At 40.2% G+C, this 12,554-nt stretch overlaps 2 protein-coding genes across 3 annotated transcripts; one reads left to right on the forward strand and one right to left on the reverse strand.

Annotated features, from left to right (window-relative positions):
* The first annotated feature begins 4,142 nt into the window (after nt 1-4,142).
* LOC116214760 lies at nt 4,143-7,155 on the forward strand. Of its 2 annotated transcripts, none has more exons than XM_031550214.1 (7): nt 4,143-4,308; nt 4,447-4,742; nt 4,883-4,951; nt 5,034-5,214; nt 5,374-5,466; nt 5,604-5,691; nt 5,910-6,057. In XM_031550214.1, exons 1-7 carry the CDS (start codon nt 4,145-4,147, stop codon nt 5,916-5,918), a joined length of 900 nt encoding a protein of 299 aa, XP_031406074.1. In that variant the 5' UTR covers nt 4,143-4,144; the 3' UTR covers nt 5,919-6,057. The 2 variants fall into 2 exon arrangements, with proteins under 2 accessions (XP_031406074.1, XP_031406073.1); XM_031550213.1 differs by lacking the exon at nt 5,910-6,057 and adding an exon at nt 6,064-7,155 and having other exon boundaries at nt 4,146-4,308.
* Nucleotides 7,156-7,465: 310 nt separating this feature from the next.
* On the reverse strand, nt 7,466-11,702 carry LOC116214759 (LRR receptor-like serine/threonine-protein kinase). The gene is made up of 2 exons (XM_031550211.1): nt 8,301-11,702; nt 7,466-8,168 (listed from the first exon to the last, which is right to left on the reverse strand). Exons 1-2 carry the CDS (start codon nt 11,113-11,115, stop codon nt 7,708-7,710), a joined length of 3,276 nt encoding a protein of 1,091 aa, XP_031406071.1. The 5' UTR covers nt 11,116-11,702; the 3' UTR covers nt 7,466-7,707.
* Between the last annotated feature and the right edge of the window lie 852 nt (nt 11,703-12,554).

A 12,554-nucleotide genomic window follows, 5' to 3' on the forward strand; every position in this document is an offset into this window, starting at 1 on the left:
AAATTATATTTGTGGTTCAGTTAATTTCTAAATGTTAATATTATACTCAATAAAATATAATATTTTATTGATTGAACAACTTACTATGTAGATCAATTGATGAGATGAAATTTCATTTTTTACATGAGCTACAAATTATGCTACGTACACATCATTTTCAATAGTAGTCATTGCTTCGTTATCTTAATAATTTTAGCCCGTGCCTATGCACGAATCTTTTATCCTATTAGTATTAACATCGGACTAATGGCTTGTGAAATGAGAGATATATGTAAAAATGACCTCTAAACTTGACATATGTAGCAGAAAATGAGCAACGTCTCAAAGCCACATATGATTAAATCATACTCCCATGTATACTGGATCTCGTTACAAATTAAAATATTTATGTGATTGTGCTCCGATTCTTATTCAAATTTAGGCCATCTTATTTCGTTTAATGAAAGACATATTTCATGCTTTTGCTTCTACACACACACACACATATATATATATAAGGTAAAACAACGTTCTACGTAGGCATATTACTATGATAAGATTTTAAACAGACTGAATAATTGATTTTAACCGAAGAAAGAGAATTTCTTTTCTTCTTAATTTAAAAATATCTAAGCCAATGCAAATGAATTTTCCTTTTTAAAACAAAATCAGCTTTCTCTTTTGGGACGGTTAATAAATGACGAAACTATGAACTCTGTGTGAGTTTGGAAATTTAATGGTACCAGAGTAGGCACTTGTACGACGTCCCGGGTCAAAAAAATTTATCTTAATATTTTGATTCATCATAATAGTTTGTGTATAAAATATAATTGAAATTAACTATAAAATTACTTATGAGTAAAATTTATAAACTCACAATTGATAATAAATTATTCAGATTTTTTAAAGATTGTATTAATTAATCTTTCTTAGGGTATAAAAGTTAACATTTCTCCTTGCTAATTTAAATTTGAGTATTCAATATTTTTTATTAGAAAACCATGATCGCAACGTTATAGGTCTTAAGTAACTCGTTAATTTTAAGTGAGCGAACTTTCCTTCTGTCATTTATTAAAAGAATCTCATAGTCACAAACAAGTCAATGACCACACGAGAATTAATATCAATCAATAGGGTGGCGTAATGTTGTGGTTCACTGATTACAAGGACATTTTTAGCGATGCAAATAAAAAGTGACTATTTAAATTTGTAATCTATTAAAATAAGTTTTTTTTATTAACATGGGTTGGTTTTATATGATTCTACGTCCATTATCATTAATCAAGGTATTGAGTGCTTAATTTTATTACTGGCGAAAATTCACGAACAAGAGAGTTTATACCTTAGTGGGCAATCTTTGTCAAACCTAGATTAATAAAATCCATTGAATCCTCAAACACTAGAATCTAGATGGTGCGCATTGAAAAAAAAAACTTGTATAACTAAAAAGTTTTTAAAAAAAAGAGAGATAGAAAGGTAGGTTCCCATGGGTCAGGAAATCCACCTTACTCACTTTGTGTGAGATCTCTCTGAACTTCGCAATATCAAGTGATGTACATTAAAAGAAACTTGTATTATAAGATTAAATTAAATTATAAAAAAATGTTAGAAATTTATCTCTTACAGCTTAGATCGGAGAACTCCTTATCAACGTAACTTTGAGTTTTCAAAAGAATCCGTAATAACTATTATACGTAATTAATGGTGATTATTGGATTATGGTTATGATGATAACTTAGCATAAAAACCTACCCCAATTTTCTTTCGGCTATACACCCTTGCTTCAACGCCACTCTTCCTTTTTTTTCTTTTTCTTTTAAATTTTACTCTTCCCTCATGAATATAATTTATTTTCATAAATGAAATTGATACGATAAGATCTTCCATTTCATTAAATTAATTTTCTTTTTAAGAAATTCTATATTAATTAATGAATTAATAGATACTTTTAATGTGGACGTGATTTTTTGTACATTTTAGAAAAATAAAAGCTCATATTCGAGTTTTCTCCTGTCATTATTTTGTTTACTATTCATCCAAAATGTGTTATTGTGTGCATCATTCGGTCCAATACCAAAAAAGGCTCCAATTTGTGGCCATACGCATGTCAAGCACATTTTTTCTTTTTAAAAAAAATGAAAATATGGGTTTTCTTATTTTAGAAATTCAAAAGAATGAGAATATTGTCTAAAATGCAAAATGATATTTATTTTTCTTTTGCGATTATTAAAAAAAACAAAAAATTGAAAAAAAAAAATAATACGCAATATCCATTATTACTTCGTAATTTTAATTAAATTTCGGAAGATGAGCTCTTAGCATATAAATATTTATCTACGAAAGATTCTAGCATGAGGAATCATACCCATCAATACTCTGGTCACCGTATCGCGGTCCACGACCATTCGACTATTTATTATTTCATTTGCAGAAAAGGTTCTTTTTTTCTTATTTAGTTTGGGGAATAAATCATCGATTAATTGTATTACAAAAAAGAAAAAGAAAAAGAAAAAGAAGAAGGAAATGTCAAGGGACCGACGAAAGGCCATTGGGCCACTCAATATATTTGTCTTCACGTGAAGAACATGAGAAGGGCAGCGGCAAGCAGCCATGGATTATTCATGCACTAGATTTAGATAATACGTGTCGATTTCTCTCCCGAGAACGTTTGATTAAAGCGTCATTTTTTTTATTATACGACTAATTAAATAATTTTCCGACATGCTGTAGGACGGGATGAAATTGGCCCGGCCCCACCTTGTCTTGTCTGTGAGAATAGTTAGGATTAATCTGTCTCTGGGACCCACCAGTTAGGTCGGCCGACCCACCTCTTGTCCGACCTACTTCTACTGTCTTACAGCATCAAACGCATGGAGGTCCTAAGGGAATGAAAATGCTCGTCTCGCTAGTCAGTCTATGCACATGTATTATCCACCCTAAAAGTACGACGAATCTCTACTATTGCCGAATTGTCCTTACTACATACAATATTTAGCTAATAGGAACCATTAGATTGAAGTTATGATGGTACGATGATTCGTCTAATGCCGAGCGCCTAGGCCGGCTCTAAACTGAAGCTACACTCCAAAGTTTGGTTATAAACGGCTGAAAATGAAACCAGCATTATGGGAGAAACCACTAATTCAATTGCCGTTGTGATCCCGATATCAAGCCGCTTGCCCCAGCAACTCTCAAATTACCTTTAGAGGAATCATTCATGTTAAGCTCGACTCAACCTCCACCAAAATCCTTCGAGCACGAGAAAACTCTTGAGCAACTCGAAGGGAAAAAAAAATTAGTGAGGTGTGTTCGGAGGCCATGTAAAACCCTCTCGAATAGAGTTTTTATTTCTCCACGACCATAAACCATAGCAGGTTATATGGCCTCAAATTCGAAAGGAGCCAAGTAGATAGAGGCATTGAAGAGAAAGATAGCACCAGTGTTAGTCGCAATCCTTGGCTTGTCCCAACAAACACGCAGTCGAGGAGCACGTGTGACAATTTCGGGCTAAGTGGACATAAGTTCGACCCTCCAGTCCTTCGACGCACCCATTGATCATTGGACCACAAGAGATTCACGAAACCTGCAAATACCAATAGTTGTTAGTGTTAAAAGGAATATTATTATTAATGTACTTTTTGGATGTTAAAATTTTTCTTTTTCCTTTTCTTTATAGGACACGATCAAAACCATTTTAATTAAGAAACAAATTTCAATATTTAATTCTAAACTCTTTTAAAAAATATAAAATATTTCTATTTTGGGCTTTCGGGGTTTCGGGCTGGGATTTCGTGCTCGGGCCTTTGGGTCTCAGACTCAGAGGATGGGTTGGTTGAATTTCACGCGGTGATATATCATCAATCTCTCTATATATAATATTCCATTTCGCTAACATGATTTCGTGACGGATTTAATACTTTCAGTTCAAACGTTTATTATTTCAATTCAACTGTTTAGTATTTTTAGTAATCGTAATTTGTACAAGCATTTTTTACATTTATTTTTAATTTTTGATTTTTAATATTACGATTCAAGTGTTTATTATTTTATATAGTCAATAAAAAAAATATTAGACGCTTTAATTAAAATACCAGATATTTAACTAAAATATTTAGGCGACACATAATAATAATAATAATATTTAGAATTTCCTTCTATTCCTATTATGGGCTTCCGTTGGTTGAATGTCACGCGCCACCCTAATTTACGAATTTCAGGTTTCCATCGACCTCTTCTCTTGAAATTGAAATCCGAAATGGCGACCTTCGCCGGGATTCTGAGTCTCAGAGCCCCTCTCCGGCTTCAAAACCGAGTCTTCCTGATTAACGGGTGAGTAATTCAATCAAAATTAGCTTCAGCTACTTTGACCAACGTTTGATTGCCGAGAAAATTGGGAAATCCCAAGTTCTTCTGCCCTTTGTGTAAATGAATAGCTCTGTTGATGGGGTTCTTGCTTTTCCTGCTCAGGGTGAGGAAGAGTGGTGCCGTCCGATGCTTGGGGAGCAGGGAGTATGGTTCTTCGATTCCCACGAGATACATTCCAAAGAAATCTTCGAAAGGCTACAAGGAAGAAAGGTCTTCTCCGACAAATGGCTGTGAGGAACATGTTCCTCGTCGAGCAAATGCAAATGCGATGAGGTTCGGATTGTCTCATGAGGATAAAGGAGGGGTAGCTAAAGTGATTTTATCGAATAAGGAGCGCTGGGATTCTAATGATAAGCGGAATCCCATGAACAGCTTTGTGATTGGTTCATCTTTGGCAGGTTGGTGTTTAATTCTTGAGCTTGTTTTCGTCCACTTTATCTGCATAAGCATCGTTAGCATATATTGAGCAAAGTGCGAATGCACTGCTTAGGCATGAGAGGTCAATCATAAGCAGATGGGTAATCCTTTTCTGTTACAGAGAAAGGGTTCACGAAGACTCGTGAGGTAGTGCAAGTGGATGATGAGGTTATTGAATTGCCGTTCTCGGGTACTGGGTCTCTCTCTTTACAGCTATGTGTTCCCTTATTGGTTTAGTGAAGAAAATGTGCTGAGCCTTATCAGATTCTCAGAGATGGAAGATGAGATGAGCCACGATCAAGAAGCCCGAGATGATGAATTCATGACAGGGCCGGTCGAGTCTGGTGAAGAGCACAACCTTGACAAAGAGAATATCTGCAAAAGGGATGTCCCTTTCAATGGGAAAACTAGAAAAGATGCGTCGGACATGGCAATTCAACTACTCGCCACGAGGTTGTTACCTTTTTTCTGCTTGCGCAACATTTCAGAGGTTTAGAGTATTTACTGTCCAAAAACGAAAATGTCGTCTAACGTCCAATTTAAAAGCTGTTACGTGCATGTTCCTTTAGGTGACATTTCCCTCTTAATGAATTCCAAATCCCTCTACTGCAGGGCGTATACAGCTGTTGAAATGAGAAAGAAGTTGCATGGAAAGAGATTTGCCCCTGCTATCATTGATTCTGTAATAGATGATTTCGAGAGAAGGTGAGTTGAAGAATAACAAGAAAAGTCATTCCCTCATATATTTGTACAACGTATATGTTCATATTATATTATGTATGATAAGATTTAAAATTGCATATAGATGTAGGTAAATTCCTTGATTCTTAAATTGTCTGTAGAGGTTTGATTAACGACACTCTCTACGCGGAAACATTCTCCCAGTCTAGATGGTCTTCGTCATGTTGGGGACCCAGGCGGATAAAGCAAGTATGTCACTTATTACCTCTTGTAGTTATTTAATTCCTAGATCATGTACCAATAGGCATTACAGGATTTGTTCAGTTCTAGAAAGTGAATAGGAAAATTTTCTCTTCTAGAACCACCTAGGAAAAATGTGCCAATTGCACTTCATAGGATAGTTACAACTTATAATCCCCACATCTTTCAAAGAGTGCAATTCAATACATACTTTCTTACTTCCTCAGGTTTTATGAAAAGAATGTATGGGAAAAGTGGAAAGCTTTTTCCTGATTCTATGTAACCAAGCGAAGTCTGGATTTCCGAGTCTCATGTTATCATTGAAGGGCATTCAATTTGAGAATTAATGCCTATGCCCTGTGGCTGCTGTTGTTGAACCAGGAACTGTTAAGGAAAGGAGTTAGTGGAGTCGATGTGGACAAAGCCGTGAGACAAGTGTTTGAGGGTGATGAAAATTCTACTTCTGATGAGGGATCCAGGGTTGGTTTATCGAGGGATTTGTTGGATCGTCTGTTTGCTCAGGCCTCGAAGCAGTGGCTTCGAAGCCAAGGCGTAGCTGTTGAGACTCGTAAATCAAGGATTGTTAGGTGGCTTCAGTATCGCGGGTTCAACTGGGGGGTTACAAGCATCATATTGAGAAGGCTAGAATGTCAAGAATCTTCCGAAATGAGATAAGTCTTTGTAGGATTATTCCGAATGGATTATTCCTTTAAGCCGCGAAACTGCACCAAGTGAACATGAAATGAGGGATACCTTCCTGCCAGCAGATAAGGAATTTCAATAGGGGAAGAGGTCTAAAAGGAACAGCTATGTGCTTCAACGATCTTCCATTGTTTCCCCAAAAGTCGGCCATCATATCTTCCTTTCACCCCCATCTGGTTCCCCGTCACCACCCAAAATTCCCAATTCAATTGCTTTTGTGGGAAGTTGTTCTTACTGTTTTGAACTCCAAATCATGTCGCTACTACAAGCATATATTATTCATCCACCTCTAATGGCTTGCCTGGCACACATTATGGAGGAATGCTTTCCAACATGCCACGGTTTTCACCATCATCCCGAAGGTAATTTTGTGTACTACAAGACACAAAGGCCACATCGAAGGCAGCGCTCGAGAATCGATTTACCCTTGCATCCCGCCCTTGAAGTTGACGGACATACTGAAATTTTTATTTTCCTCCCCCAGTTCACCAATGTGTGATAATCAATACTCAAATCCCGAGTTCCGATTGCTTCCATTTTCTTTTGTGGAGATATTGTTTCATATCGAACAAGCATAGGAAGAGCATGGTTGTACAAATACAACTTTTTTGTTGTCTTATTTGTTTTTTTGTCTTTGGCATTCTCTTGTAGATCTCTGTACAAATGGCCCTGCCAGAAAGATGTGGCAGCCATTTGAAACAAAGCTTTTGTATGTACTTTTGCTGTAAATTTATTTGGAAAAGGTGAACAAGATGATGCTTTCTGGTTTAATTTTTGTCAGTGGGGAGAAGTTTATTAGGCTGCACATGGGCACGTGACAGCAGAGGTAGGGACCATGTGAGCAAGGCTGGAATGTCTTTGGCACGGATTCGAGTCGCGTCGATCTAAATGAATTCATTGGTTTGTGAGTTGGTTTGACTTGCATCGAAAGGTAAGTGCATGCATTGCATCTGTAGATGCCTGTCCAAGAAAGATCCAAATAGAGCCGGCAGTGCCGGTTCGGTCATTGTTCGACTGCTTTGAAAGTCATGGCTCCTTGGATCATCCCTCTCGGGAAGCCGTATGTTTTACGAGGACAAACTTTTCTAGTTGAATCTTGTTAAATTTCGGATAAATAAAGATTATCATCGAATATCAGCCATTATAATGCAGAAATTTACAGTAACTGAACTTGTGTTTGCTGCAGTTGATTAAATAGCAACCGAACATGCAGCTAAATCTTCTTCCCTGCCCTGATCGACCAAACGGATCCTTCTATATCGATTATCCACATACATGTCGACGACTAGTCTTTCCTAGAAACCTGCTACCTGCTCTTTTTCATCAAACGGAACAGTCGGAGAAGACAAATGAGCAGTTTGACGAGCCTTGAGAGACCGCGCTCCTCATTGGTGGAGGCATGGATGAACCGTGACCTGGTAGACCCTTTTTCAGTGTCCCCCAATCAGTCCTTTCAGTCTCGACATGTCTGATTTCCTTCAGCATGGCGACAATGTCCTTCATCATTGGACGGTCTGCTGCTCTGCTGCTCACACAGAGCAGCGAGATAGCCAGTGCCTGCAGCATCTCGTGCATTGTAGGGTCGGCCCTTCCCCTAAGCTTAGGGTCAAGGACGTCGATTGGGTCCCGCTGGCTCGATAGGTGGTCACGGACCCACTGGACCAGGGATGCACCCCCAGGCAAGGTTGGGTCTAGAGGGTGTCTTCCCGTTAACACCTCCATAAGGACCACGCCGAAGCTGTACACATCACTCTTCTCTGTGATAGGTCGCATCGATGCGTGTTCTGTTTCACCATAGAAAAGGAGAAACGGAACGTCACTGAATGGAAAGCAATAACATGTTCGGTCGGAAAATATTATTGTCTAGACCAAATGTAAATAAAAAGTGACAGTATCAACTAGCAAGGAGAATATACCTGGAGCCATGTAGCCATAAGAACCGGCAAGGCGGGGCCGTTGGCTCGGTTTCGAGAGATTTTCACCGTCACCAAGGCAAAAAGTCCGAGCCAGTCCAAAGTCAGCTAGGTAAGGTTCGAACCTGGGACCTAATAAGACATTCATGGCCTTAACATCTCCATGCAGGATTGCCGGGACGCAGTCGTGGTGCAAGTAGGCAAGTGCGTGCGCGACTCCTAGGACAACATCGTACCTCATCTCCCACTCTGCTCCTCCCTTGCCAGCTCCATGAACAAGGGAGCTTAGACTTCCATTTGGAAGGTAGTCGTAGAACAAGAGGTTCATGCCCCGGTTGGATCCCCATCCCAAGAGCCGGACAATGTTCTTGTGCCGGATTGAGCCTAGGGACCGTATTTCTGAACCGAATGCACCCGACTCTTCCACTGACCACATCTTCTTCACAGCCAGGGACTCTCCGTTAGAAAGGACAACCCTGTATACAACTCCTGAGCTCCCGGTGCCGATCACGTTGGATGATGTGAGATTCTTGAGGATGTCATCAATGGAGAAGTCCATTTTCTGATAAAGGGTCATGTCCCATGGTTCATAACCTCCCGAAGCGAATCCCTTGGCTCGGGCTCGAAGTAGGATATAGATCGCGAGTACAAAAAGTACGGCGGCGGAAGTGGCAAGGACCAGCATCAACATTTTTCCGGCTGATTTCACCGAGGCATTCGACCCTGGCCTTTGAAGAGCGCCCACAGTCCCATCAGGGAAGTACAGGCCTTCATTCGAAGCAAAGTTTTCGAGTGGGAGATTCCTAAAGAATGGAGTGTCCGGGAGCTCACCAGATAATTTGTTGAAAGAGATGTTCAAGGAGACGAGGTTCTGGAGGCTCGCAAGAGAACTGAGATTCCCCGAGAGCTCATTGTAAGAGAGGTCCAGGACTGCCAGCTTGGTGAGCCTGGAAAACTGTTTCGGGATTTGGCCTGATAATCGATTGAAGCTCAGGTTGAGCGAAATCCCCAATGATGGAATAGTGCCTAATTCCTCTGGAATCTCACCGGAGAATGCATTATTGCCAAGGTCGAGCAATTGGAGCCTACTGCAGTAGGCAATGTCGCCTGGAATCTGACCAGAAAGCTGATTCTTTCCAAGGTTGAGCTTGGTCAATTCCATCAACGACCCAATATCCCCACTCAATGGACCACTAAGACTATTTCCTGAGAAATCCACCACCTGTAGGCTCTGAGGCAGCTTGTCAGGGACTTGACCTGTTAGCCCATTCGAGTGGAGATCAATGAATTCGAGATTTCTGCATCCCGATATCGATGAAGGAATTCCTCCCACGAACTGGTTCTTGCTCAGATCAAGGAAATTCAGGTTCACCAAGTTTCCGATCTGTGATGGAATGGTGCCTCCAAGGTTGTTCCCATTCAACCTCAACCGATACAAAGCCGCGCAATTGCCTATATCGGGCGGAACAAAACCCGATAAATTGTTGGAAAGCAATAGAAGCTTCGTTAGATTTCTCAGCCTGAAAATCTGTTTCGGGATTGGACCAGTCAGATCGTTGTAGGAAAGATCAAGAGCCTGGAGTTCCTCACAGTTGGACAGGCTCTCTGGAATTTTGCCCGTTAGCCTGTTTCTCCAAGCGAAGAAAAGCGTCAAGTTCCTCAAATCTCCAATAGTCTCTGGGATTTCCCCAGAGATGTCGTTATTGTCAACTTCAAGAAGAGTCAGGGCCTTGCAGTCTGAGATCTCCGGAGGGATCGTACCTGATAATTGATTAATACTCAGCTGGAGCTCCTGAAGTTTCAGGAGATTCCTGAAACTTCTTGGAATCGAGCCTGTCAAAAGATTCTCTGATAAGTCCACGGCTGTGAGCTCGGTGCAGCTGCCCAAGTCATCGGCGATCGACCCGACTAAGCTGTTCTGCCACAGAAGCAAGCTCTGCAGCTTCTTGAGCCTACCAATTCCTTTTGGGATCGGTCCTGTGAGGGAAGCCTGGAAGAGGTACAGGTTCTGCAGCTCGCTGCAGTTCCCAATCTCCTCAGGAATTGGACCCGAAAGGAGAGAAGTATATATAGCAATCGTCTGGATCCTCTTCAACTGTCCAATAGAAGAAGGAAGGACTCCTGAAATGCTCGTCTCCGCGAGTCCAAGCAAGATCAAGTTCGAGCAGTTCCCTATCTCGTCCGGTAGCTCGCCCCTAATATTTTGGTTCCCTCCTACCCGGAAGACTTGCAAGTTTCTCAGCTCGCCAATGCTCCTCGGTATCTCTCCCTTCAGTTGATTATCATAGAGAGTCAAGTACTCGAGGCTCGAGAGGTTACCAATACAAGAAGGAATCCCACCCTCGAGAGAATTCGAGTTGAGGGAAAGACTCCGGAGATTCCTAAGCCCACATATTTCCGGTGGAATCTCTCCTGAGAGAGCATTATCGCTTAAGTCGATAAGACGTAGCTCAGCATAGTCCCCCAGCTCCCTCGGGACCGTCCCAGTGAGGTTGGTTGAGGAAAGGACCAGGCTCTTGAGGGACTTGAGCTGCTGGAAGTATAAGTTCGACAGCAGCGATCCTTTCAGGTCCACTTCCTTTATGCTCACTTCTACCACTTCCCCATTGGAGCCGCAGCGGATCCCGAACCACTGACAGGGGGAGGAATCCGAAGGCTTCCATGAACTCAACACTTCGGCCGAGCTGTCCAGGCTGTTCTTCCATGAGAGGAGAGCTTGGCCCTGCAAGTCTATACAGTGTGCGGAAGTGGAAAGGAGGAGAAGAGAGATGATTATGAGGAGGAGATTGTGACTGTTATTCCTTGGAATTGCAGGCATTGCTGCAGCAGATGGAGGGGAGTGCAATGCTGCAGAATGATCTGTTTTGGGATTGTTGAGGGGGGAACCCCATGATTTGTTTATAGGAAAAGGAAAAGTTGCAGAAGAGGAGGAAGACGATCTGAATCAAGAATTGGACCTTCCCTTTTGTTTTTTAATGCTGTTCCTTAATGACAGAGATCATTAAAATAATCAAAGATGGAGCTGTGATGTCTTCCTGAGTTCTTTGTCAAGTAAACAGACCCTTCGAGTTTCTTATCCGGCGTGCAAAGGCTGCACATAAGGGACGGAATTTGTGCTCCAGTATTGCTATCCATTGGATTTCTGGCTGAACCATGACATCGACATGAAATTCGGTTGATCCTGACTCTGCTGTTGTCTTCGAAAATGGTTGAGGATCTGAGGCCTGATCAATCGAAGCAAAGGCACGGGGAGCGACTTATCAACTGTAATTTGTTAATCATATTTGCTTAAGAAAGCATTTAACGTCTCTCCAGAAGTGGTCCATCACTCTATGGTTGCATAACAGGACCTCCCACTGCTTGATTTTTCTGTTTTTTCTTTCTTTTCTATTTATTTGCTTATTTATTTATATTTCATAATTTGGATCAAAACAATTGAAAATAAATAAAATTTCCACCCCATTGGCTAACAGCATTTTACATGCATTGAGTAAAATTTCATGAATTTGCATGACAAAAATTAACCAATAAGTCAACTGAATTATGATAAAAAAGAAGAAGCCCAAACAAAGTCTTTTAATATGCTTTAGAGCGTTGAGTTTACAAGAATTTTTGGGGATCTGGAGATTAGTGTTTGTTTATTTGTGGCGGTCGGGGAATTAATGTAATGGGATGAGTGGTGAAATGCACATGCAAGGAACTAAATATGATGAGTATGTTTGAATGAACAAATAATAAAAAAATAAATGTAATGTATAAATGTTGTCCAGTTAATAAATTACACTGTTAGCAAACAACTTTTAATAAAAATTTGAAAATCGTTGGAGCACCTCATTGTTAAGATAAACCGATGCTAGTATCAATTAATAGATTGACAAAATCTCGTGATAATAAGGAAATAACGTTGTTAATTTAATTCATTTGAATGCAAATCTGGTCAGGTTGTCGGGTAGCTTTTGCCGGGCAGGACCAAAAGGAAAGCTAAAAGAATTGATAAATATGTACGAAAAACTAAAAATAAAATGGACAGATAGAGAGTGGCCTTTGAGTGGGAGGGACAATGTCACACCTGATTAGGATTTTCTTAATTATAATAATTAATTTTCACCTTCTCGTGACTGATTAATTAGAAACCAACATGGCCTGCAACTAAGTAAAAGACAATAGTATATTATTCTAATAGAAAGTAGATGACGGGTGACCTATCTTCCCATATCAAAACTTTGGTCATGTGGTTCGATCCAAGAAATTAATTGA

The sequence above is a fragment of the Punica granatum genome, chromosome 7, assembly GCF_007655135.1.
Source record: "Punica granatum isolate Tunisia-2019 chromosome 7, ASM765513v2, whole genome shotgun sequence".
NCBI lineage: Eukaryota > Viridiplantae > Streptophyta > Magnoliopsida > Myrtales > Lythraceae > Punica > Punica granatum.

Bases quoted from the DNA above. Each gene is read 5' to 3' on its own strand.
- LOC116214760 (XM_031550213.1), top strand. From the start codon at position 4,235: ATGGCGACCTTCGCCGGGATTCTGAGTCTCAGAGCCCCTCTCCGGCTT. The intron at 4,743-4,882 runs GTTGGTGTTTAA...TTTCTGTTACAG, and splicing joins GATTGGTTCATCTTTGGCAG to AGAAAGGGTTCACGAAGACT. The intron at 5,467-5,603 runs GTGAGTTGAAGA...AATTGTCTGTAG, and splicing joins ATAGATGATTTCGAGAGAAG to AGGTTTGATTAACGACACTC.
- LOC116214759 (XM_031550211.1), bottom strand. From the start codon at position 11,115: ATGCCTGCAATTCCAAGGAATAACAGTCACAATCTCCTCCTCATAATC. The intron at 8,169-8,300 runs GTATATTCTCCT...ATGGTGAAACAG, and splicing joins TTATGGCTACATGGCTCCAG to AACACGCATCGATGCGACCT.